Source organism: Microcebus murinus, chromosome 4 (genome assembly GCF_040939455.1).
Source record: "Microcebus murinus isolate Inina chromosome 4, M.murinus_Inina_mat1.0, whole genome shotgun sequence".
Lineage (NCBI taxonomy): Eukaryota > Metazoa > Chordata > Mammalia > Primates > Cheirogaleidae > Microcebus > Microcebus murinus.
Genome location: NC_134107.1, coordinates 14075749 through 14102326, shown reverse-complemented (window position 1 = coordinate 14102326; position 26578 = coordinate 14075749). Strand labels below are relative to the sequence as shown.

Sequence of the window (26578 nt, the reverse complement as noted above, 5' to 3'; positions counted from 1 at the left end):
CCGAATTCCATCCTGAATTTCTTGTGACATCCTGAATTTCCTTTAGAACAATTGGCCCCAATCTCTCATGTCAAGGAATAGCGCTCTCATGGGGCAGATGAGAAGGGCTGCTCATCTTTACCGCTCCGTGACAAAATGCATGGGTTGTGCAGATACGCTGCGTAGCCACGCCCATCACTAGGTCTTATTTTCAGGGTAGGGCTTATATTGTGCAAATGCTTAGAAATCCTGCTAGGGCTTATTTTATGGGTAGGTCTTATTTTCGGGGGGAAACATGGTATGAAAGCTGCCCTTTAGAAACCACTTTCTTGCTCCTGTGACATCAAATTCTGGTTGTTTCTCGTAGAGATGGAATGTTTTTGAACTTTGAGTTTTCTGATCCTGATAAAGCTTGGTGGGGAGCTGGCCCATTTGGGTTTCAGAATTTTTAGCATTTCAATCACCACCATTTCAAGTTAACAAGGACACTTAAGTAACTTTCTGATATTTAAATTGACAATTATCTTGACAGATTAAACAGGTAGAAGACTAAAGACCAGTGGTTTTCAAATCATTTGATGGAGCTAAACTATTTTTTTTTCTATTTTTTTGAGACAGAGTCTTACTCCGTTGCCTCAGCTTGAGTGCCATGGTTTTAGCCTAGCTCACAGCAACCTCAAACTCCTGGGCTCAAGCAATCCTGTCTCAGCTTCCCAAGTAGCTGGGACTACAGGCAAGTGCCACCATGCCTGGCTAATTTTTTCTATTTTTAGTAGAGATGGGTGGCCGCACTCTTGCTCAGGCTAGTTTCGAACTCCTGAGCTCAAGCAATCCTTCCTCTTCAGTCTCCCAGACAGCTAGGATTACAGGCATGAGCCACCACACCCGGCCTGAACTAACCTGTTTTTAAAGTGAAATCTCAGGGTATAAGAGTGCCTCTGGTTGAAGCAAGAATGGAATATTGTCTCCCCTGCAGTGGCCTCATCATTAGGGCACTCTTTTGAAAATCACTGGTAGAGACAAAATGTTCTATCCAGAGGGCAGGGAGCTTAGTTTTGTTCACTGCTCTACTCCTCAGAGTTGATGACAAATGAAACATTTTCCCAGATTGAACCAAGCCATACTACTTACTTGAGCTGCATTTTCTGATTCAGGTAGTTTGATTCTAAACCTGTGGTAATGGCAATAAGGCTTTGGTAATGGTAAGATTTCTTAAGAATTACCACCTCAGTGCCCCTAACTAATTAAGGGCTTGTACCCCATGGTAGTCAAGCATGTGGTAGTTTGTTTTTCGAAGCCGAGTTGCTTGATCTTTTCTAGAGTTTGTTAATCTAACCATATGGGCACACTGCAGAGAAAGACAATTATACCTCCAAATGTTGTATTTTTGCTCAAGAGAGCTGTTCTGGTAGGATGGAAGGTTAAGAGGAATTGCTCTGTAGTCCAGCTCTCAGGCACTGTGCTTGTAGAGAAAGATTTAGGCAAATAGGACTCTTGCTTTTTCTAGAGTGTCCTTATGTGCCTTCCTTCTTCTGCCCAAGGGACTTATGCAAAGGGGTCTGCAGTGATTCATGTTCAGGAAGTAGTTACAGCACATAGAGGTGAACAGAAACTTGTAGTCAAGCACGAGGGAATCCTGTGTACAATAACAGATGAGCATCATAGGTTACAAAATGAACATTGGTCAAAATTAACTTTTATTTTCCTGGTCAAAATTAACTTTTGGTCGAAATTAACTTTTATTTTCCTGCTTTACTTCAACAGGGTGTAACAAAATTGGCACACACAAAAGGTATACTCATACCAGGCCTGATTAAAGGAAATGCCTCTGGCCAGGTAGTAGAAAGATGAAGGTAACAAAGATAAACATAGAAGTTGGACTTGTAAAAATGCGAGTTCAAATGTTAATTCTGCCACGATCTGTGACCAAGGTAACTTTTCCTTTCTAGGCCCATTTTTCTCATCTGTCAGTAGATTTGAGATCATTCATTTTACCTCTGTGACACTCTGAGCCTTTTGTCACTGATGTGTCCCTTTGTGGCCATGAGAGACCATATTGCTATAGGCTGAGGAGAGAAGGCCACAGTGGTTCAGGTGCTTTGAGGACCTAATCTTGGCTCAGTAGAGTCTCACTGGTGTTTGCTTAGATTGGGTAGCCTGGGCCCAAAGCCAGTTGGCTTGACAGGCTAGTGACACCACTCTCAAACCTTAGGTGTCAGGGAACAGAAGAATGCGGAAGAAATAGCACCTATTTTGGAGTGAGGATGCCAAGAAAGTAGAACTTGTTCAATTCTGCTTCTAATTTTTTGAGCCAGACTATTTTAAGCCAGATTCTCCAACCAGGCAAAATCTGCCCAAATGGAAAAGATCTGACTCTTCTGCAACCTGTTCCCCAACTGTATTCCCCCTCCACACCTATCTAGGTTTTGACAAACTAACAGCCTCTCTGCAGGTGGTGCCTCTAACCTTATCCCAAGGTGCCTTGGGACATTCATCTCCTTGACCATCTGCTGTTCCCTCCCAAAACTACACGTGGGCTCTGCCTTTTCCTTCTAGTGTGAGGTTCTCTTCTAGTGTCAAAATGGTCAATATGGCAAGAGTAGATGCTGTTGAACAGGCAAAGAAATAATCCGCCTCACCTGGACTGGAAAGGCTGTGGGCTAGGGAGGGAAGAAGCCCTCCCTAGGGGAGCGAGGGCAAGACTCCTGGGCATATTCCTGTGTTCCCTGTCTGCAGAGATGGCTTAAACTGTTTTTATTTTTTTAATTCAGAAGATTAAAAAATTCTATTTTAGTACATGGATGTGCTTTGTAAGAAGTCATCCTAAATTCCTAGCTGGTCTTCAGAAGAATAAGATACCTGAACAAGAGTGGACAGAGTAAGACACCTAGCTACAGCAATAATGATCACAAATGTTACTGTATTTTTAATCTCCCTATTTCTTTTAACATTTTTTTATTTTTTGGAGAGCCAGTCAAATTTAACAGTGGGGGGTTGAATACCAACTTTATAGTGACACTGATGTTAATAAGTTCTGATAACCTACTACCTAATCTTCCTATTTCTGATTTAGAACTATAAACTGATTATATTTAACCCACTGCTTCTGCTCAGAAATAATGCTGTAACATAATTTAGTTTATAGAAAGTTTCTGCTTATAGCCCTTACACTCCTTACAACTGAAACTTGTATCTTTTTTTGTGACTGGTAATTGGCATCTCCCAATTTGATCACTTGTGCTCACTAGTTGCTGTTTCATTAACTTGGAATTACAGGTTGGGAAGCAAACGGGAACCGCGGGGTGCCCCATTTATTTCTAGGGAGGACAGTTGCCACATCTGCTCCATTGCTGTGGAGCGAGAAGTAGACTCAGGCCTCTCTGTTCCTTAGGGGGTGGTTGAAGAGGTGAAGCCAGCAACTCTCTCTACCATCTGTTCTGGCAAGCAGTAGGACCTAGTGTTCCCTCTAGACCCTAGATGAATAGACCAAAATTAGTGGCGCCAGGATCCTTTAGGGCCTTTGCCCTGCCTGTTCCTGAAACTGGAAAATGGCTTCTCCCATCAGCCTGAAGCAGACCTAGGTCACAACTAGCCCTGGGCGGTGAGCCACCCCTGGCACTGTTATACCAAGCCCCAGAATTCTAAGTGGTTTTTTTTGTTTGTTTTTTGGGAGATAGTCTCGCTGTCACCTTGGGTAGACTGCAGTGGCATCATTATAACTCACCACAACCTCAAACTCATGGGCTCAAGTGATCCTACTGCCTCAGCCTACCAAGTAGCTGGAACTACAGGTGCATGCCACCATACCCCGCTAATTTTTCTATTTTTGGTAGAGATGGGGTCTTGCTCTTTCTTGCTCAGGCTGATCTCGAACTCCTGACTTCAAGCAGTCCTCCCACCTCGGCCTCCCAGAGAGCTAGGATTACATGCATGAGAACCGTGCCTAGCCAACCCAGAATTCTAAGTGTTAATGCTTCCTTTCTAAATCTTGCTTAAAAGGTTCAGTTGCTCCAGCCCTGAGGTTTTCAAGTGAGGGTGGAGAAGTGGACCAGTGAGGTGAGCTCACCGTTTATATGAGTGCAGTTTTAGTGCTAAACCTGCCCGACTCTGGACTCAGTCAGTCCCCCTCTTCTAATACCCTCCTGGTTCCCTTTGCTCACCAGCCACCTGCATCTGTTGAACCAGAAAAAGGAAACAATAAAACTGTTTCACATCCCTGCCCCAACAGCTTCTTCCTTCCTTCCCAGGGACTTGTGTGTCCCCCTCACACCTCTTTAGATCTGTGTCTAGAGGATAAAAGGGAGAGGCTGGAGCCAGAGCCTCTATGTCCCCAAACCCGCCCCCCTCTGAATATTAGAATTGTAGTGGCATTGTCCCTCAAGCTCCACTCTGCTTTGGCTCCAGAGTCCTCCTCTTCCTCTTCCACGTGGGGCAGGGCGTGCTGTTGTTATTGGTGAAGATAGGCATCCAGCCAGAGCTGCCCCGACTCCTTCAGTGAGCTGTGGGGACAAAACGGAGCAGACAGTGAGGGAGACAGGCAGAGGTGGGCCCCACCACACGTGGAGCAGGGAAGTTCTTACAGACAGACGGAGGCTGAGCCCCGTGACTTAAGGCCCTCTTCCATGTGGTGGCTTTCCTCCCTCCCCTTTGCTTCTGAGAAGCTGGCTTGGGCCATGGCACCGAGGGCATGGGCCAAGCCCAGTGAGGGCACAGGCCTGACCTGGCCACAAGACCAATAGAGCATCCCGCCATTAGCCTTGGTGACCTCCACTGCGGACGCCTGGGAAAACCCTGTCACTCCGACCCGTGCATTGCCACTGTTCCCATTGTCCTGCCCTCTTCCCTCCCTACCGGCCATAGCCCTGGGCTCAGATAGATACTCACTAGACAATGTCGGCGAAGGCTGAGAGCAGGGGCTTGGACTGGTACTCTATGCCATGCTTGGCACACAGGGACCGCACCAAGGGAGCCACTTTGTGGTAATTGTGTCGGGGCATCGTGGGGAAAAGACTTAGGGAGAACAGGAGAGTCAGTGGCTCCTGCTCCTCTGCTCCCACCTGCTGCCCACCCTGCACACTCCCCAGCTCCCCCACTCACTGGTGCTCAATCTGGAAGTTGAGGTGTCCGCTGAACCAGTCGTTGAAGGCAGACTTGTGGACGTTGCATGTTGCCTGGAGCTGGAGGAAAAGACCCAGCTTTTGCCCAGCCTACGCCAGGTGAGGCTGCTGACGACGGGGCATGGGACTGCCCTGCTCACCCCTCACAGAGTGGCAGGAGAGAAGCCTCAGCTACGGAGGAAATGCTGTTGGGAGACCTTTATTCCTTTGGGTTTTTTTTTGTTTTTTGCAATTACTCTTACCTACCCACCCACTCTCTTCATTAGTGGTGTCATGCCTAGGTGTTGTGAGTGACCGTCCCTCACCTGGGTGGAGACCCAGTCCTTGTTCCGGTCGTGATCAATGTGCATGGGGATGTGGTTCATCTGTGTCACCCACACAAACCAGTTGCTTTCCAGGAACCTATTGCACACAGAAGAAAAAAACCATAGCAGAGCCCAGGTTTTCACTTCTCTTCTAGCCTATCTACTTTTCTGAGCCAACTCCTGAAACCCATGTTGCTACCCAAAGTCCCAGCACAGCCCCCAGGGCAGACTGTCTCCCCCCAACATCTTACTTTCCTTCACCAATCCCTGGTCCCCATCGTATACTACCTGACCACAAAGAAGAGGCCTAGGAAGCCTTTCAGCCCCAGCAGCGGCACATAAGTGAGGAAGATGCGGATGTAGAAGGTGACCATCCAGGCCAGGTCCTGCCGTGAGCAAGGCAGAGGACGTTTTAGCCACAACGCAGCTCTTCATCTTCCTCTCTTCACCCATCTCTTCTCATGCTGCAGCCATTCTCCTGGTAGTCGCTCATTTTCAGCTTCTCCCAGTGGCCCAATCCTACAGTATCTAGTGCTACTGTTCCTTTCTTCCATCCCTAGTGGCTCCTCTCAGCCCTCCTTGTCTGTCACCTTCACAAATAGCAAGGCTTACAGGGTCTCCCTGCCTTCAGCTTCTGCCAACCCATCTGAACTGTTCAGCATGCCACTAAATGACACTTCCAGGACCAGACAGGCCATGCTAGTGCCCTGATCAAAACTCCAGTCACTGTTCTGCACACTGAACCAAGCACCCTGCTCTTCCCCCAACATCTGAGTCTTCCATGATATGTCCGGTGGCCAAACTCACCCCTTACTCCCCAGCTTCTCTGCTCAGAGTCCATCCTCCCCCTGGCCTACCTCTGCCTGTCAACTGCCTATCCTAAGGCCAGCTAGAAAAGTGACTTCACAAGGCCAGGTGGAGTCAAGCCCCTTTTGGAATACCCAGAACCTTTTGCCCGTATCTCTTTTCTGCTAACAACCACGTTTTGCTTCATTAGAAGTGTCGTGAGAATAAGCACTGTTTCCCACTCACCTTCCCCATCCCCAGCCTGGCCCTGGCATTGTGCCCAGCACGAGAACCTCAGGAGATGCTGGCTGCATGGAGTCAGGCACTGGGAGTCAGGTTGCCTGCTAAGCCCAAATCATTTCATGCTACTTAGAGATAAGGAGAATCTATACCTGGTTCTATTATTTTGCTCTAAATTAGGCCTGAAGTCCATCTCAGCTTCCCCGGGAAAACCTATTTTGCCCCTCTCTGGGTACTGGAGACAGGATGTGGGACCTTTGGCCATGGATACTCACCACCCACTTCTTCCGCTGGATAACAAAATAGAAAATATACCACTGGAAGTAGAGAGGCAGCAAGGCTGGGGGCCCAACTGGGGAAGAAACAGAGACAGGGAGGGGGCATGAGCCGCATGAGCGTCTGGAAAGGGCTGGCCGGTGCTGGAGAGACAGCCTCCAGCTTGGGCTGCCTCCTCTGCCATCCCGTCACCTCTCCAGCTGCCTGAGCACTCCTCAATCCACTGGCACCAGCAGGCACTGAAGGCGGGCACAAATGCAAGTCTGGACAGGGAGAAATCTCTGGAGACAGTGCCTTGAGGGTGAGGAATGGGAGTGGCACTCTTCCAGCTTCCAGTAGAACAAGTGCTCCACATGTGAGACTTGCTCTGCTCCCATGACCTTAAAATGCTCCCTGTGTTGCCTTAGCCAGGGCCTTCCTACTGGCTCTGGGCCTGTCCCTGCAGTCAGTGGCCCTGTGTCCCGGCTGCTCTAGCACTCGGCTGAGGCGGCAGAAGCAAGGCAGCGTGTGTGTGTGGGGAGGCCGAGCAGATCCTCCCAGGAGGAGGAGCTCACGTCTGTGGAGCAGGGGGATGGGCTTGTGCCACCCCAACTTAGAGCCCTGGAGGTCGGCAAAAGCAGCCCTCTGTGGGAAGGAACAGAGGGCTGCTTTTGAAAAAAAAAAAAGCTGGGAGTTGAAGAGGTGGGTATCATCCCACATGCTGCCCCATTTCCTGTTCTGTGTCTCTTCCCTGCAGTGCCTGATACTGCCTATGACCCCTGCTTTCCCGTGCCCACCCATGGCTCTGCTATCTTGAGGTGCCACGGATTCTAAAATTCTTTCTTCCAGAGGTCTCTTCTCCACCCTTCTGCCCCATCCACCTTTCTCTAGTAGGGATAGTTGGTAATAGGCGGTTAGGAGGAATTCCTTCAAACTAAACTGGGATCAGTGAAATCCTTCTTTCCCTTCCTTTTAAATTTTGAAATTTTAAAGGAGTTTTAAAGCTCAAATTTTGAGCATTATGGAGCAGACTTGTAAAGCAGGGAATGCATAGCAATCTTCAGAAAGTGCTTAAGACAACCACAGAAACGTCGTCTTCTCAGTTCTATAGCTCTTCCGCTGCCGCCTCCCAGGGCTGTCTGTACCTTTGCTCCCCTGGGAGTTGGACCTGACTCAGCTAGGTCACCGTGGTCCAGGTCTCTGTTTCACTGTTTCACTGGTTTCTCTGTTTAAGATGAGGTATGCTTCCCAGCCCAATGACCAAACATTAGCCTAACTATTGCCTTTGCTCAGTTGAGGGGGCAAACTGCTCCCATGAAGGGAGTTACCAGGCTTGGGGTTGGGGTGCTTCTTCCAGCCTCCTCCCCTAAAATACTACTATCCCTTGGAGAGCCATTTCTTCCTCATACCCGTCATCACCCCCTCCTAGGGCAGCTCCCCGTGCTGGACAAGGATACTCACTCAGAAAGAAGTATTTGTGCTGGTGGTTATATGGCATGTACTTCTTCTTCTGTTTACCAAGCTGCAAAGAAAGGCAAGCAAATCAGCATCCATAGACCAGTCACCTGTTTCCCTTCCCCCGTGACCTTAGTTTTTCCCTGCTTGGAAGTGTGGGGAAAGCTGTCAGCTTGTTGGTGCTACTGGAAGGTTCCAGCAGGCCCAGCTTTACCTCCAGCACGTGGAGCATGAAGCTCTGTGTGCTCTGCACGGGTGCCACGCCATGGCCTGCAGCTCGACGGCCATGCCTACGTGAGGGACGCGCACGGCGCAGTCTGTAGGTCCTCAAGACTCCTTGTCTTCATCCAGAGACACCTTTGTAATGAGGTTTCCAGGCTCCACTGTCCTCTCCTCTTCCTTTCTTCCATCTGCTACGTTTCTGACATCACACTCTCCATGGACAACCCTAATCCACCCCTATACAGGTTAAGTATTCCTGCTATATCCAGCTCCTAATCCTCCCCATCAAAATCTTTTGGTCTCATGAGCTTTACAAAATCTCTTGAAAGCTAAGCAAAGTTTGGCAAATATTTGTGGAAAGGATACCAAGAACAACGTGGCAATCTGAAAGTTCTGGCAAAGTTTTCCCCGGCAAGTGATGGTCATTTTGTAAGCCCAGCTGCTGAAGAGACAGGCTGGGAATGCCAGGACCACCAGTCAACCCAGAACCCTAGCGTGGGCTCACAGAAACACGACGGCAAAGCCCTGCTGGCGCGCCACGGCTCCTTCTGCATCTCTTGCCCCGACTGGTTCAGGCGACCAGATAACCAGGGCATAAGAGGAGCAGTTGACTCCAGAGCGGAATGCCAGCTCGTCCTTCCGTGCGTCCGCCCTGTGTTCACGGGTCATTTACTGAGAGCTTATTCTGTGCAAGTCACGTTAGCTAGATGAAGCATTCTTTCCACATTAACGGGTTCATTCAGCAAGTACTTGAGCGCCTACTGTGTGCCTGGCACTGTTCTAGCTGCTGACGATGGAGAGGTGAACAATACTTCCTACCCTCATAGGCTACAACCTGAGGAGAGGAAACCGGTGATAAATTTGTCAGTAGAGCTCAAGGTAGTTCACAGATTAAAAAGAGGAAAATAGAAAGTGAGGGAGGCAGCACAGGTGGGCAGATGCGGCCTCCCTCAGGTGCTGCCGCTTGAAGTGAGACCAGACCGATGACAAGGGCCAGCATCGCAGACATGCAGTGGAGGAACATTCAAAGCAGAGGAATGGCCAGCGTGGAGGCTTCCGGACACACAAGGGACAGGAAGCAATGGGAGAGGGAGAAGACCGGAAACCTGGGGTGGGGGGCCAGATCACATAGGGCCCTGGAAGGCCTTGGTAAGACCATGGTAGGGAGTTTGGGTTTTATTTCAATGGCAATGAGAAATCGCTGGAAGGTTTTCAATAGATATGGCATGACCTGCTTTGCACTTTAAAGGCTCACTCTGGCTAGAGGTGAGGAGAATCGTAGGGGCAGGTATAGTTGCAGGGAAGAGGCTGGAGCTAACACAGACCAGAGCTGGACCAGGCCAGAGGCAGAGCGGGGCAGCTAGTGAAGTCAGTGGGTTTGGGATGTGCTTCAGAGCCAGTGTGAACAAGGCTTGCTGGTGAGCTAGATGTGGTGGCGACGGTCACCCCATCCTCATCAACATTAACTGAGGGGGAAACCGAAAGAGAAGCACCTTTCTTGTTTGGTGGGGTGGGTGGGGCAGAACCCTGGCTCCTTATGAAAAGGAGCCCCGTCCATTGCTGCCTCCTTGAATGCCAGCCAAATGCCATTATGATCCTAATAACTTTGCCCCATTGTGTTTGCACCCTCTGTCAGAAGGATTCTACTTAGAGCAAACTGTCCCCTGCACCTCCTTGTCCTCCAGGAGAGCTGGGAGGCACAGGAGTGGATGTCACAGGGTCAGCACGGGCATCAAGATTCAGTTAAGCTGTACCCGAGGGACTGAAGCAAGCCCCAAGCAGCTGACAGCCCAGGGATTCACTAACAGGCGCCTGTCCCTAGCCTCCCAGCTAGTGGGGAGAAGAACAAAAGAAGGAAAGGCTATTTTTGGGTCCCGGATCATTCTCTATTGTTCGTGTCTGCAGACAGAATACCCGAGTACAAGAAGTAATAAAGGTAGTAGCGTGAGATGGTTCCCTGCCACTTAGGCTCCCCACCTGTTTTTTTTTTTTTTTAACCCCCTGTAATAACAACAGAAGTACTACTGCCCAGTAAATAACCACACTGCCCTTGAAGCAGCCAACCGAGCCAGGCTAGGGGTCAGGGCTGGTTCACACACAGTGTTGGAGATGGACATGTAACAAACCCAAGAAGTCCATGTTCAGGAGGTAGAAAAACTGGAACATTATGGACAGGTAGGGCATGAACCTCAAACTGTGAGCTCCTCATGCCAGGATAGCCAGTGCTGCCAAGACCTTTTCACAGAGTTCCCATGGCCAGAGGGGAGAACAGAGCCAGGCTACCTTGAACTCATGCCTAGAACTGAAATGCATCTAAGCAACAGTTTAATTCCTGGCAAGCTGAAATGTCACAGTTGGGCAGGGGGGACCTGGCAGAACTCTAATTGTAGCCTGGAGCCTTGGGAACACAGGGTTTTAAATTAACTTTTCAAAGAACTCTGCTGGCCTTTCAGAGCCTTCCATTGCCTGATGCTCACTAAAAGCTCACCAGATCTCTACCCCCAGACATTCTTCCTTCAGCACTATGTTATGATTTCTGCTCAAACCCAGTGCTGACCACCACGGAAGTCAGGCTGGGATCAGAAGGGGGGGAAGCACTTAGTGAGTGAATGTTCCAGGCACTGGGTGTCAAAGAAGAGTAAGACAGTCCTATCTGTGTTCTGAACATCTGTCCAGGGAACAGGGATGACTGACAAGTAGGAGATCCAAGTGTTGAGAGAAATAGCAAGTGCAGGGGGTGACTGCCTGGGGCAGGAGGGTCAAAAGCAGCCCCAGGAGGTGCCCGCATCACCCCCTAGGATGAGCAGGGCTCACACAGTGATCTGCTGGTCATCCTCTGGATCCTCTGCAGCACATGGTACTTTCCATGCAATAACTGTGTGCTGACTGAACTCATGAGGGAGGATGGTGACGTCCCAGACAGCCCCAGTCTACTGCCTGTTGATTCCCAGAACTTCCAAATGGCAAAGGCCCCAGCCAGCCCGGCCCTTGATGTCTTACCCACTCTGACAACATTGTGGGCATTTCCCCCAAAGCCCTCCGTGCTGGCTGTTTTCCATTCCCCCAAGACCTTTCCACCGATACCTCTGCTCACCTCCACAGACAGGATCTTCCCCAAGGCAAAGAAGAAGGGATGCATGTTGATGTCTGGGTCTTTGCGGAAGCAGTTGGGCTTGGCATGGTGCTGGAAGTGCAGGTGGTTCCACCAACTGGCGGGAGCCCCCTACAGAAAAGCAAGGACACGAGTATGAAAACCTAGTGCCCTTCCCCCTGCCCCAGCAGCCCTCTGCTGCCTGGAGTTTCAGAGAGCCCCTCTAGCCCACTGACCTTCAGGTGGCCAATCACAAAATGATGTAGCAAATGGTTCCACGTGGAGGTGCTGAAGACTGACAGGTGCCCAAAGTCATGCTGCAGCCAGCCAGCCTGGGCCTGGGTGAGAAAAGTCAGCACTGAGAACAGCCCCTAAGCCTGGCGTCCCTTTCAATGACCTCAACGCCTCCCGCAGCCCCTCCATCTTCCTTCATCCACCAAAGCCTGGGATGTCCATCAGCAGTCAGGAAACGTGGGTCCTAATTCTGGCTCTGCCACTGACTCACATGTGAGTTGCTGTAAATCAATATCCCTTCCCTGCTCTTCAGTTTCCCCAGCTCTGAAGTTCACAACTTATGATGGACTGGCATCCAGAATGCAAAAAGGGTCACAGATGAGGAGAAGGCTTGCCAAGTGGGTCTGACAGCCAAGAACTGGGGCCCATCCATTATTCGCATGTCTGTGGTGGAGAGGGAGCCAAGCCAAACCAGGATCTTTGTTCTTGGCACACCTGGGCTGTGGCAGAACCTGAACCTGAAGTTTCAAAGAACAAATTCCACAGGAGGAAGGGAACCCCGGAAGCAGCAGGTGGAGAGGCAGTGAGAGAAACGAAGACACACATGTGGCCGATGAGCAGATAAAAGCCTCGGAAATGGAACATACATTCTCCCCTGCGCTAACTCTCCCTTAGAAGGCAGGGCTCCTTGGCCTTCTGAAGGGGTCAAAGAGCTTTCCCCAGGGACGCTGAGCATGGCTGTGCACTTGACAAGCCAAAGGCTCTCACCTGCACTGCACTGAGCAGCACTGCACAGAGGAGGAAGGGCACGAAGGATGTGCCAAAGACCCAAAGGGTGAGCCAGGCAGAGACATCCAGCAGCAGGATGTGCAGCAGGTACAGCAGGAAGAACACATGGTTGGCCTTCATGAGCCCCATCCGCTCCACTGTGGCCCGCAGCTCCCGGAACTCATCGGTCAGCTCTTTCTGTGAAGGGAGAGGGGCCTGTTATTCTTCCTAGCTGCAAACCCACACTGCTGGAGACAACGGCCCTCTCAGGCTCAGGGACCTCCCACTAAGGTGACTGTGGGAAGTTCAGAGTCCTAGGCAGAGATAACACAATGAGGATGACAGGAGGATCATGCCTAAGAGCTACGTTGACATAAGTCCCTGCTCTGCCATTTACTGACTGTGTTATCCTTGGCCATGTTGCTTAACCTCTCTGAGCCTCAGTTTTCTCATCTGTAAATGTGTGGGAATTTGAGTTTACGATTGGCACATAGTAAGTGCTCAATAAATAGGTCTCCTGTTGTTGATGATAATGGTAGGCATGGTAGTGACAGCATTGGGAGAGCCATGGGTTTCCAAGCCCTGCTTCCTTGGGCCTGTGACCCCATGACTATGCAAGAGAAGCAGGGACCTCAAGAATCCCTAGAACTACTGACTGTGGTCACCTATAATCCCATCTGGGCTTTCCTTCCCCCTCCCCGCCCCCAGCAACCAAGAATCTCCCAACAGCAAACAGGGTCTCACGTTCTTGGTGGGCTCAAAGCTGGGCTGCTCTGGAGACAGTTCTCCAATCAGGAGAGAGTTCATATACTTCCTCACCAGGCCCTTGTTGATGTGGAACGCCACAAAGGGGTCCTGCAAGCAGGAGACAAGACAGGAGGGTGAGAGAGCCAGCCCCGACTCCTGGAGGGTCCACACCAAACGCCATCTCCTGCCAGCAAAAAGGCTGTGCCCTAATTGAAGCAGAGACCACCATCCTGGGCCAGCTGTCCTTTGCAGGTGCTCAGACCTTCCCCAGGTGTCCACAGCTGAAGACCACCCAGCATCGGTGTCCTAGTTAGAAGGGCACCACCTAGAAAGACCTGCCTGGGCTGGCCCTTTCCCTGGGTGTTTCTGGGGACAGCTTTTGCCCAAGGATTTAGGTATTGGTAAGGAACAGAAGGGATGGGTGGGGCCATGAGACTGCTCAATCTTTTGTTGTGGAACTTCTAACAAGTCTCTCAGAGCTAGCGTTCTCCATAACTGCAAAGAGGGAGACATCCAAAGTCCAAACTGGGGAACTTTCCTATTTCTCCTCCTCTCACCGTTGTTCCCGGTAGGGTTCTGTATTTCCCCAAGCACTCTGACCACTCCCTGCTCTAGGGTGGCTAATTTTAGTTATGCAAGGTGGGATCTGGCAGCAAGATTCAAGATTCACATCCTAAGGTCCCAGGAGCAATCCGAGACCCGGTGTGTGGGGCGGGGCGTGGGGACGGGGCGGGGCGTGGGGGCGGGGCGGAGCCGGTGGCCGGTGGCACCACACATCTGGACCAATCGCAGTCCCTATCTCGGTGTCCCTGGCCCCAAACCACACAACGGGAGTCCCAGCATCGGTGCCAGCTCCGTCTGCGCAAGCGCCAGCCCACGCCTGCGCGGTCCGCCGGCAGACGTCTGGGCTTCCCCGCAGAGACCACTCCGGGTGATCGGCACAGCCTCGGGCCTCGCCCCCCAGGCGGGCTGGTGTCAGAGGGTGGGGCGGGTTCTCGCCCTGCAGTGTCTAAGCTTCGCTGCGATGATGTTATGGGAACCATGGTGACCCAAGGAGCACTCTGGGACGCCTGGGCAGTGAATGGGGACTGCGGAGGAGGTCATGCTGCAGGGCACACGATCACAGAGGGATACATGGGGAGGCGACGCGATACTGGCCGCCACGGAACGTCCCAACTTTCAGGTCGCAAGGGAAGCCCTCCCTCCTGTCTGGCACTGCAGCCCGGTAGGGAGGCGCCAGGTGCCTTAGCTCTGAAGACCAGTGGTCTAGAAAGAGACGCAGCAGGACCCGGGCTGGGGGGCGCGCTGACCCCGCAGTGGGGCCCAAGGAAGGAGGGACACGACCCGGCAAGAGGCCTAGCGCCATGGAGTGCAAACGGCTGGCCGAATAGCTGGAGACCCGCTGGCCGAGTGCCCTCCCCGGCAGGATTCGAGGACAATTCCTCGCTAAGTGTATGCTAATGCTGTTCCCATTTCCCCCAGGGTGCCAGCGCTGCTTGCCCTTTCCGGCGCGTGCTGTTCCTTCCGCGTCCTCTAAGCGCAGGGGTTCCCAAGGCAGTGGACTTCCCAAGTTTTCCCGTTTGAGCCCCATCTTCAAGAGGGGTCTCCTCTCTTCCTCCCTCCCCGCTCCTGCCAGCGAGTGGAGCCCGGGGTGCGCTCGGTCCATACACAGCAGCGCTCCCCCTGCCAGCCTTCGAGACAGGACGTGACTCCCTCTCCCTGCCACTGACCCCTCCGCCCCTGGCGCCCAGCATCCTTGTTCTCGTCCCTCCTAGCCCAGCTCTGGGTCCGGCCCACGCCTGGAGACCGGAGACTCGGGCTGCAGGCGGAATGCACGGGCAGCGCAGCCCTTTGTTTGTGTGTGCATGTTGCCGGCCTCCATCCCCACTCCCCAGACTACGATTTCCAGAGCCCCGTCCGGCCCTTGCATCCTGGGTCCGCAGGACACCCAACCTCCGGGCAACAGGTATGCTCCGGCGCCTGCCGCCTTTTCTCCGAATTAGTCGTTAGGCCCTGGGTGCTGAACTTCCCGGCTCCCACGCAAGCAGCCTCGGCCCTACCGTCTCCCGTGCCGTCGCCTGGCAGCGCTCACCGTGGCATCCTGCCCCGCGTAGTGGCTGATGACCCGGGAGCCCCCCGGGTGCCGGCGTGTGAACTCGCTGATGTTGTACACCTTCCGGTCGATCACGAGCCAGCGCTCCTCGCGCCCGCAGCGCTGCGCCACCTCTTCCCAGGTGAAGTAGCGCGGAGTGGGCGCCTGGGCCGGGGTCTCGGCCGCCGGCAGGCCGGGGGCCATGGCGGGCCTGGCGACGCCGCGCGCCGGCCGTGCAGGGGCTGTCAAGCGTGCGCGCCCGCCTGGCGAGCTCGGGGAGCCGGTCGGCTGGCGCGCGCCGGGAGCGCACGGCCCACGGGCCGGGTTTTCAGCGCCCGGGCGCGGACCGCCGAGCCTCCCAGCGCCGACCGCCGGGCCTCGCGGCGCGCGCTCCCATTGGCCCGGCCTTGTGGCGCGGGAGCGAGCCCCCGCCCCACGCCCGCCAGACCCCGACACTCTGGGCGGGCCGACGCGCGCCCCCTGGCGGGCTCCTCGCCTGCGCCGCCGCGCGGTTCCGCTTCCTGGCGTCCGGCTGGTGTTTTGGCCGTGGCTCTCGGGAGGCGCCGCGGTCGGAATAACGGTTCCCGCGCGGCAGAGGGGAGCGGGGCCGAGCTCCCCGAGTGAGCGGATGGAGGCGTCGGGACCGACGGGGTGGCTGAGAGGTGGCCGGGACCAGGGCAGCGGGCGGAGGGAGGGAGGCTCTCCCTGCGGCGGGAGTCGTCCCGCAGCCCAGGCTGTCCCCGGAGCGGGGCTGCCACGGGCACCTCCTTTACGCTGCGGTTGTCCTAGCCTGGGTCTGCAGACGGGACACCACATGGATGGAAACTCCTGCCGCCTCGCCGTGCTGCTCCACGTCTTCTGCTGCCTGAAGTATTGATATTTTCCTACCTATCAACATAGTTCACATCCTGGTCTTTTGGTTTGTTTTTTGTTTTTTGAGACAGGGTCTCCTTCCCTTTGTCACCAGGGCTAGAGTGCGGTGGCATCATCATAGCTCACTGCAATCTCAAACTCCTGGGCTCAAGCGATCTTCTTGCCTCAGCCTCCCAAGGAGCTGGGACTACAGGCACGAGCCACCACGCACAGCTAATTTCTTCTATTTTTGCTAGAGATGGGGTCTTGCTCCTGCTCAGGCTGGTCTGCAACTCCTGACCTCAAGAGATCCTCCCACCTTGGCCTCCCAGAGTGCTATGCCCAGCCCCACATCCTGGCCATTTTCAATCAATCCTTAATTCTTCATTGTGCTAAGAGATCCTAGTGAGCTTGGTGATTTTCTTCTTGCCAGCACTTGGGATTGTTCCCAGTTTTTGCTATAAAATTTGCTATCTTTGCACAGTCGCCCCACCTCCTACTTTCCCCAAGAGTGAAATTACTTGATCAAAGAGTACAAATCATTTTATAGCTCTTGTTGGACACTGCCAAGTTGTCAGGCAAGGTTTTTAGAAAAGGCATATTGTCTGTACAGAGAGGCAGCTGCATGAACCAAGGTGCAGTGGCCTGGCATCTTAACTGGAAGTCAGGACACTGAAACTTCCTACAGAAATTTGGGAAGTCCCCTCCCCATTAGGAACCTCAATTTTCTTATCTATAAAGTGAGGGGTTTGGATTGAATGGATAAAGGTCCTTGTGTACTAGAAATCTGGTCTCTGTATCACCCTCTCCTGACTCCCAGGGGCTCAGATGCTAGCCCTGTGCCTGGGGTAGGCGGCTTCCTTTCCTTTGGCTGCGGAGTCCACCCAAGTGCCCAAAGACTAGTGCAAGCAGAGCCCAGGAGTTCAGAGCACAGTGCTCAAATCCCAGTTCTGCCACTTAACTAGCTGTGTGACAAAATACTCAGCCTCTCCTGGCTCAGTTTCTCCCTCTGTAAGTGGGGTTAGTAACAGTCCCTACCTCGTAGGGTTATGAGAATTAAATGAGTTAATGTTTGTAAAACAAGAACAGTGCCTAGAACGTAGTAAGTGCTTTATAAAGTGTGTGTAGAATACATAAAGGACAGTTTCACACCTAAACTCTGGGTTTCTTCAGGACTGCAACAGCTTCTTAACTGGCACACCCACCTGTGGCTGCATTCCCACTCCTGTTTCTAAAACCCAGAACCCTTTTTTTTTTACAACACTTTTTATGAAATCATGGATAAGTCGAAAATTCCTGTTATTTTTGAATATGAGTTCCATCGTGGAACCAATGCAGCGCAGACAGCTCGATATATCAATGAAGTGCTTGGGAAGTCTGCAGCTCATGAACACATGCAGTACTTCGATGGCTTGAGAAGTTCCCATTCTGGTGATTTTAATCTTGAAAGTCAGCCATGTGGCTGACCTGAGACCAAGGTGGATAATGATGAGTTGAAACCTGTAGTGGAAGCAAATCCATCTCAACCTATACATGAATTAGCAGCAAGGTTTAATGTTACTATTCCAATAATATTGGACCATTTGAAATAAGTCAACAAGGTGGATAGATGGGGAATGTATGAGTTAAACAAGCACCAGCAGAGAAATCATCTCAAAACTTGCCTTTCTTTGTTGTCATAAAGGCTAACCATTTCCATACCATATCGTTATGTGTGATGAACAATGGATTTTTTTTGACAATTGCAAGTATTCAGCACAACGGTTGGATAAAGATGAAGTGTCAAAACACAGTCCAAAACAGAGTATTCACCAAAAAAATGCTAATGGTGTCTGTTTAGTGGTCCAACACTGGTATTATCCATTACAGCTTCACGAAACCTGGTCAATGAATTATAGTGGAAGTCTACTGCAACCAGCTGGATGAAATGATTAGCATGTGTGCGATTAAACAGCCCAGATTGGTCAATAGAGACCGGCCAATCCTCTTGCAAGACAACTCTTGACCACATGTTGCATAAACAACACTGTTCAAACTACAGAGGGTGGACTTGGAAACTCTCTGTCATCCAGCATATTCACCAGACCTTGTGCCAATTGACTACCTTTTCATCCAGGCTTTGGACCACTTCATGCAAAGAAAAATATTCAATTCTCAACAATCTGTGGAAGACACCTTACACTATTTCATCACCGCTCACTCTCTAGGCTTCTTTTGCTGCTGGTGTAAACAAGCTACCATTAAGATGGCAAAACTGTCGCTAGTTCAGGCGCATATTCTAATCATACTGCTTCTTGTTTGAGATGTAATAAACTGAACTGTTGATTCGAAATTGGACATATTTAATGACCCAGTATCCTGTGAACAGTATGATTTATTGGGCTTGGTGGGGGAGGGTTGTTAATGCTTTAATTCACTCAATAAAACATTCAAAATGCCCACAATTTCCATTTGCCTTTTTTCATTTTCATTTTTATTTATTTGTTTAAAAACAATAAACTGGGTTCCTTAAATAATGATGCCAGCATCTTCTGACCTGCAGGCAGCCCTGCCTGAAAGCCCTGGGTCTTCAAGTTGAGGTGTTTCTATTCCAGCCTGGAGGCACCTGGGACCCCTGGGAGACTTTTAAGCAGAGAGATTTGGGATTCAGGTTTCTGAGTTTTAGAAAGAGGAGTGGGAATGAAACCACAGGTTGGGTGTGCCAGTTAAGAAGCTGTTGCTGTCCTGAAGAAACCCAGAGTTTAGGTGTGAAACTGTCCTTTATGTATTCTACACACACTTTATAAAGCACTTACTACGTTCTAGGCACTGTTCTTGGTGTTTTAACTCATTTAATTCTCATAACCCTACGAGGTAGGGACTGTTACTAACCTCACTTACAGAGGGAGAAACTGAGCCAGGAGAGGCTGAGTATTTTGTCACACAGCTAGTTAAGTGGCAGAACTGGGATTTGAGCTCTGTGCTCTGAACTCCTGGGCTCTGCTTGCACTAGTCTTTGGGCACTTGGGTGGACTCCGCAGCCAAAGGAAAGGAAGCCGCCTACCCCAGGCACAGGGCTAGCATCTGAGCCCCTGGGAGTCAGGAGAGGGTGATACAGAGACCAGATTTCTAGTACACAAGGACCTTTATCCATTCAATCCAAACCCCTCAGTTTATAGATAAGAAAATTGAGGTTCCTAATGGGGAGGGGACTTCCCAAATTTCTGTGGGAAGTTTCAGTGTCCTGACTTCCAGTTAAGATGCCAGGCCACTGCACCTTGGTTCATGCAGCTGCCTCTCTGTACAGACAATATGCCTTTTCTAAAAACCTTGCCTGACAACTTGGCAGTGTCCAACAAGAGCTATAAAATGATTTGTACTCTTTGATCAAGTAATTTCACTCTTGGGGAAAGTAGGAGGTGGGGCGACTGTGCAAAGATAGCAAATTTTATAGCAAAAACTGGGAACAATCCCAAGTGCTGGCAAGAAGAAAATCACCAAGCTCACTAGGATCTCTTAGCACAATGAAGAATTAAGGACTGATTGAAAATGGCCAGGATGTGGGGCTGGGCATAGCACTCTGGGAGGCCAAGGTGGGAGGATCTCTTGAGGTCAGGAGTTGCAGACCAGCCTGAGCAGGAGCAAGACCCCATCTCTAGCAAAAATAGAAGAAATTAGCTGTGCGTGGTGGCTCGTGCCTGTAGTCCCAGCTCCTTGGGAGGCTGAGGCAAGAAGATCGCTTGAGCCCAGGAGTTTGAGTTTGCAGTGAGCTATGATGATGCCAATGCACTCTAGCCCGGGTGACAGAGGTGGAATCTGTTAAAAAAAGAAAAAAAAATTTTTAAATAATTCCATGTTTAGGGATATAGCCTAAGGAAACCTTTTTGGAAAAAAACATTTATAAACAAAAAATTGAAGCAGCATTTATGAGAGAAAAAAAAAAAAGGAAACAATCTAAATGCCCATCTAGATGCCCATTGGAATATTATGCAGACATTAAAAATAATGTATTGAAAGTTTGGCTGCAGAGACAACCACACTATGGGAAGAGACTAGAAGGAAATGATAATAATGATTGTTTCTGGATTGGGTGGATCAAGATAATTTGTATTTTCTTTAATACTTTATGAATTTTTTATGATGAGCATGTATTAGTTTTACAATCAGAGAGACAAGGTTACAAAAAATACTTGTAGGATGCTTCCTTGATTAACCCCACCTCCCTAAAACCATTCATTGTCTTATTCAACATTTGTGGCTCATTTGCTCTTTGTCTCTTACTTTGGTAGGTGCTGGGAATACAAAGTTCAGTACCATGAAGGTCATGCCTAGCCAGGTCTACTGGGGGGACAGACAAGCAATCCCTGATCACATCACAGGTCAGTAGGATAGATGCAAATTGAATTCATGTTTGTGATTCTTAGCATTTATGCAATCTATGTGACATGAATTTGCATTTGTATTTCTTTGCTCTGTGTGTGTTCTTAGGTCAGTCACGTGTTTTGGTTACCTCCCTAACTAGGTTATAATCTTCTGGAGCCGGAATGATGAATTCTGCTTAGTATTACCTGTTGTGTATTCAGAGTGCCTTAGTTTGGAGTTCTATGTGGAATCCCACATAAATTTTTTGAGCTAACTGATGATTTCAACCTGAAGAAATACAAGCGAGCAAACATACGGGCTCCTAGGCACATGTCCCACTGTCCTCTTGTGTCCCTATGCCCCTATACAGATGGTCGTGCAGACTGTGAAAACCCATTTCCAGGCCTGAGTAGGGGCCAGCTAGATAAACCCTGTGCCTTGTGGGCCCTCCTGATACTAAGCTAACTTGCCTTATGCAGGATATGAATCACATGCTTAATTCCAGATTGGCACTTGTAAATCCTGATTATTCTGGCCAAATTTATTACTCAGGGAACAGAGCAAAATCAGCTTAAGACTTTAAGGCTGATTCAAATCAGGCCATATTTGAATGACATAACTGATCAAGGCCGTTGGAATAACCTGAAATGTGAGTTCAAAGTTTGATCTGTTTTGACAGAGGATCATAAAGATAATCGTTGAACAACAGGCAAGATCCTTTACAAAGACAACCAGCGTGAGAGAAGCAGTATTGGTTTTGCTAAGCCCCTACTGTAGCCTCCTCTCAGCGACAACTCTTCAGCCCATTCATTAAAGACCAGAGCCATTTTCACAAAATCTAGGTTTATGTGAAGTTAGGGTACTTTATGGAGACGCAGTGAGTACGGCGCCTGACACACACACAGTAGGCACTAATAAAGTTAACTGCACCAGTCTCTGTTTTCAGAAAAGTCATCTGTAATAGTTTCCCGGGTTAATGTCAACTAAATATTATTACAGAATAATTTATGACATGTAGTACTACTAAAGAAAGAATCCCAAGGTCACACCCCTATTGGGCAAAGAGAAGAATTAGAAACAGAATTCTTTCATTTTGCCACATTCTAAGAATGTAGGAGATTTGGGGGTGGAGGGCGTGAGCTCACGGAGGATGGACTCATGGGGTTTCCTTAGTGCAGTCTTCTTGTTATTGCTGTATGGAGTATAGACGCCTTAGATAGATCTATTGAACCCATTAATTTGTAGATAAGGTGACAGGTCCAAAGAGTTGGAGCCTAACATGAAAAATAGGAATTTGCTCCAGAACTCTTTTATACCTTTTAGTTCCTCTCTGCAGGAGTTCCTAAACAGTGGGCTCAATTAATATTTTTGGTACAAGGCCTTTTTTTGGTGCAAAAAAAGGAGAAGGCTGGTTCCGTTTTGTTGTCATTGCTTTTTGGGGGCACCTTCTTCCTCCTAGGCCCTTAGACTAGCCTCTATAAAATGGGAGCAGGGAGGCCTGATGGTGGTCCCATAGCTTCAGATTGCCTCACAGCATTAGTCTGCAGTGCTCTGAGCATTGATGTAAGCAATCTGCTAGGCCCCTAATGCACCTTTACAACGCAAAGGATCTCTGTTTAGAACAAAACAAAAAAGCTAAGCTTAGAATTTTATAATGAGAAGACTGTTTACTTCCCTATAGCAAGTCATCATATATATGTACATAAATATGTATACCCCCTAATATATTTAGCCTTTTCCCTATTGTTGGACATTTGTATAGAAGTTTTGCTTGTATAAATGTTATGATGTTGGACATTTAGATGTTGGTTTCTATCTCTGAGCATTTTCTTAGGATAAATCCTACATATGTAATTAGTGGATCAAATGATAAGAACATTTTTATGCTCTTGTTATTTGTTGCCAAATAGCCAATTTGTTGTCAGATTATTTCAGAAGTATTTATTGAGCACTTACTATGCATTTCTTCATTTCACTGGACCTGTTGTCACCAGAACAAGAAAGGAATGGTGTTCTGCAGCTTCCTGGCCAACTGCCTCTCACCATACTGTGAGCTCTACATACACAGGAAAAGAGCACTACACTCTGGCACGTAAGGGTCCCTTGAGGGAGTCTCCCAGCTCCCCCCCGATTCTATCCAAATAATTGCAATATGAAATTACAATCAGATTCTATTCTAAATGCACATTTCAGAGTTGGAGAAGGATCCGTCAAGTTTTAACAGGATGTAGCAAGGAAAGGAGTCAACGTGGTAGAATAGAAAGAATAGAATTGTATTTGAGAGACCTGGGACCAAGCCATGCTATTCCACCCACTGCTGTGTAATCTTGGACAATCATGTCAACCTCTCTAGGTTTCATTTTCCTTATCTATAAAGTGAAAGTTTTGGCCAGATGCCTGCCAGTGCTAGCAATCTGTACTTCTTTTTAACTGAAGTTTTATACAACATACCATACCTCTTATCAGTGTTCACCTAGTGATAATGCTTTTGGTCAGTTTCTTAGATAGGTTCCCCAACCTGTCATTTAAGGCAACTGAATTTGACAACTTTATTAAGTTTATGCCATTGTTATCGTTGAAAATTATTGAATGTTTTTAAGATTCTGAAGACTTTCACCATGTGCTAATAAATTGTTATCTAGTGAGCTTGGTTAAAGCAGTTTGGCCTGACCCATATTGCTAGCGAAGATAATGTGTGTATGGTGTTTTCACACACCTTGTGTCCTTTGATCCCCTGTTTTTTTTTGAGACAAAGTCTCACCAGGCTGGAGTGCAGTGGTGCAATCACAGCTCACAGCAACCTCAAACTCCTGGGCTCAAGTGATCCTCCTGCCTCAGCCTCCTGAGTAGCTGGGACTACAGGCATGTGGTACCACATCTGGCCAATATTTTCTATTTTTAGTAGAGACAGGGTCTCTCTCCTGCTCAGGCTGGTCTCAAACTCTGACTTCAAGTAATTGTGCTGCCTCAGCCTTCCAGAGTACTAGGATTACGGGTGTGAGCCACCGCGCCCAATCTGATCCTCCTTATTAAAAATTAAAAAATCGGATGAGATAGGTCAGAAATTACTATCTCCATTTTATCATGAGGGAACTGAAGGTCAGAGAGACTGTGAGATCTGACATCGTGTCATAAGTATGCAAAAGAAATACAGTGGTGGACTGTGTTTGCTTTTGATTTGTGACTCCCCACAAGAAGAAACAGACCCGGTTCCCCAAAGCCCAGGTCTGCTGCTGGGCTTGTGACCTTGGCCAAATAGAGCAACTGAGCCCTCTGACAACAGTGGCCCAACGGTTAGACATATGACCCAGAACCCATCAGCGTCTTCCTCTGGAATCAATCCACGGAAGCAGGGAACAAGGGAGAATTCTTCCTGCTCAGGTTGCTTCGCGGGTGCAGCCATGTGGAGAAGACCCTTCTGCAGTAAGGAGAGTGAAACCAACAGGGCAAGAAAAGCAAAGACAACTAGAAAATGTTGAAGTGCTGCTTCCAGAGGCCCGAATTCCAGAAGCTCTTAGCTCTGTGACCCACCTGGCTAGTTGAGCCAATAAATTTCTTTTTATCCCTTATACTGGTCAGAATTTATTTTCTTCTTTTTTCTTTTCTTTTTCTTTTTCTTTTTCTTTTCTTTTCTTTTCTTTTCTTTTCTTTTCTTCTCTTTTCTTTTCTTTTCTTTTCTTTCTCTATCCTTTCTTTCTTTGCCAAAGCTAAGAAGATACAGGATTTATTTTCTATTATTTGTAACCAAGAAATGAACCCAGAACCTCTGGCTGTCAGGCCAGCGTCCTTTCTTCTGATGTTAATTAGCAGTGAGTAGTTGAGCATTTACCAGTGCAGGGGGTAGTATGCAGAGCACGTTACATGTAGTAACTTATTTACTGGGCCAATGTGAAAGCCCCAGTCCAGAAAGGCTAAATACAGATCCCTGGAAAAGAGAAACCCCTCCTCAGGTATGATGTCATCTAAACTGTATTGTTTAAGAACTTTTTTGCAAAATGTGGCCAAGTGATTCTGCCCCGGTAGGGAAGGACACCAGGTCTGGGGAGAGGGCTGCAGGCTGCGGGAGCTCCTCCTTCCTGCCTCTCCCCCCCAACCGCTCCGGCATTCTCATCTGCCATCCCGACTTGTTAATGTGCATTGAGTTTTTGAGAGAAAGGCCCAATATATGTGTAAGATCTTTTCATTGCTAAATCATTTTAGATTGTAAAACTCTAAATGTTCATATCATTGAATTTAATAACATCGGGAGCATTGCCCATGACGTTTTTTTTTGTTTTTTTTTTGAGACAGAGTCTCTCTTTGTTGCCCAGGCTAGAGTGAGTGCCGTGGCGTCAGCCTAGCTCACAGCAACCTCAAACTCCTGGGCTCAAGCGATCCTCCTGCCTCAGCCTCCCGAGTAGCTGGGACTACAGGCATGCGCCACCATGCCCGGCTAATTTTTTGTATATATATTTTTAGTTGGTCAATTAATTTATTTCTATTTTTGGTAGAGACGGGGTCTCGCTCTTGCTCAGGCTGGTTTCGAACTCCTGACCTCGAGCAATCGGCCCACCTTGGCCTCCCAGAGTGCTGGGATTACAGGCATGCCATGACGTTTATCTATGTAGTCCAGACTGCCCTTTGGAGCTTCTGATTTGCGCATGCCCTGCCTGCTTGCCGTTCGCATCTGTCTTACCACCATGTCCACACTGTCGTGTCCCAGCCTGAACTTTCCACTTCACCTTCTACCTACTCCCCCTGCGCTGTCCGGCCTGTCACAGACACTCTGCTTACTCAGTAGGATAAGCCAGAGACCCGGGAGTCATTTTGGAAACTTCACTCTCGGTGATTCATTAGGAAGTCCTGCCAGTCCCACCTTCGAAACACAAATGTCTTCAATTCCCTCAATCTCCAGTGCCTCAAGCTAGCGTCCCTTGCTGTGATTCCTGCAGTAGTCTAACTCGCCTCCCTGCTTTTGTCTACACTTGACTTGCTCCTCTTCATTCCCTACAGAGCAGCTAGAGTGGGCTTTTAGAATTTAAGATCATGTCACTTTCCTGCTTAAAGTACATCATTGGTTTCTCACTGCACTTGAAATAAAACTCATATTCCCATGGCGCTTGCCTACCTCTCCAGTTCTCATCAGGTGGCCCTCTTCCCCTCGCCAAACACTGTAGCCACGGTGGCCTTTCTGTTCCCAAAACATGCTAAACCCAGTCCTGAATTAGACTTTTGCATGTGGCTGTTCCTTCTGCCTAAAACATGATCTCCTGAGCTTCACTGGTCTGTCTCCTCCTCAACCACCCGTTTCCAGCCTAAATTCCGGTTTCCCAAATGCGCCTTACATGACGACTCTTTCTAAGGAAGGTGCTCCCCCCCCCACTCCCGTTCTCTCCACTGTTGTTTACTCTTTTTTTTTTTTTTTTTTTTTTGAGACAGAGTCTCCCTTTGTTACCCAGGCTAGAGTGAGTGCCATGGCATCAGCCTAGCTCACAGCAACCTCAAACTCCTGGGCTCAAGCAATCCTCCTGCCTCAGCCTCCCGAGTAGCTGGGACCACAGGCATGCGCCACCATGCCCAGCTAATGTTTTCTATATATCTTAGTTGGCCAATTAATTTCTTTCTATTTATAGTAGAGACGGGGTCTCGCTCTTGCTCAGGCTGGTTTCGAACTCCTGACCTGGAGCAATCTGCCCACCTCGGCCTCCCAGAGTGCTAGGATTACAGGCGTGAGCCTGTTGTTTACTCTTGATTTTAACAGCCCCTTTGTTTTCTTCTTACAGGATTTGTAATTACTTTGTTTTCATTGTCTGCATTTTTATTCTCTGTCCCCCTCCGTTTGTGAGGGAGGGGCTTTGTCTTGTTCATTGATGTATCCCTATCAATACAATGAGTTGAATGAATGAATAAAATCAATAAAATCGATGAGATGGAAATAAATGAAAATGAGTGATGCCAATAAGAGGTCATGATAAAAAATGCACAAAGAGCCAATAGACATAAAAGGACACTCAAACTCTGTCTCATAATTTGAAGAAAGAGGGACTGCATTTTCACCTATAAGATTGGCAAGTAGAGGTTTCACCTTATCTCTTGGGTTTGGCAAAAGTCCACA

General features: G+C 49.1%; 2 protein-coding genes and 1 long non-coding RNA gene across 4 annotated transcripts in view; 1 reads left to right on the top strand and 2 right to left on the bottom strand.

Moving 5' to 3' along the window:
• Positions 1 to 26578, bottom strand: part of TMEM258 (transmembrane protein 258) — a 108124-nt gene that overhangs the window by 7917 nt on the left and 73629 nt on the right. The window lies entirely within an intron of this gene.
• FADS1 (fatty acid desaturase 1) lies at positions 1656 to 15705 on the bottom strand. The gene is made up of 12 exons (XM_012778264.3): positions 15292 to 15705; positions 13197 to 13307; positions 12453 to 12650; positions 11687 to 11788; positions 11454 to 11582; positions 8144 to 8204; positions 6703 to 6779; positions 5690 to 5787; positions 5402 to 5498; positions 5077 to 5156; positions 4864 to 4989; positions 1656 to 4478 (listed from the first exon to the last, which is right to left on the bottom strand). The coding sequence occupies exons 1-12, from the start codon at positions 15493 to 15495 to the stop codon at positions 4427 to 4429; spliced, it is 1335 nt and encodes a 444-aa protein (XP_012633718.1). The 5' UTR covers positions 15496 to 15705; the 3' UTR covers positions 1656 to 4426.
• Positions 15809 to 24053, top strand: LOC105878619 (uncharacterized). Of its 2 annotated transcripts, none has more exons than XR_012918925.1 (5): positions 15809 to 15953; positions 16081 to 16161; positions 20412 to 20501; positions 22479 to 22576; positions 23866 to 24053. It is a non-coding gene; the product is annotated as an uncharacterized LOC105878619 (long non-coding RNA). The 2 variants fall into 2 exon arrangements; XR_012918924.1 differs by having other exon boundaries at positions 15810 to 15953; positions 22479 to 22572.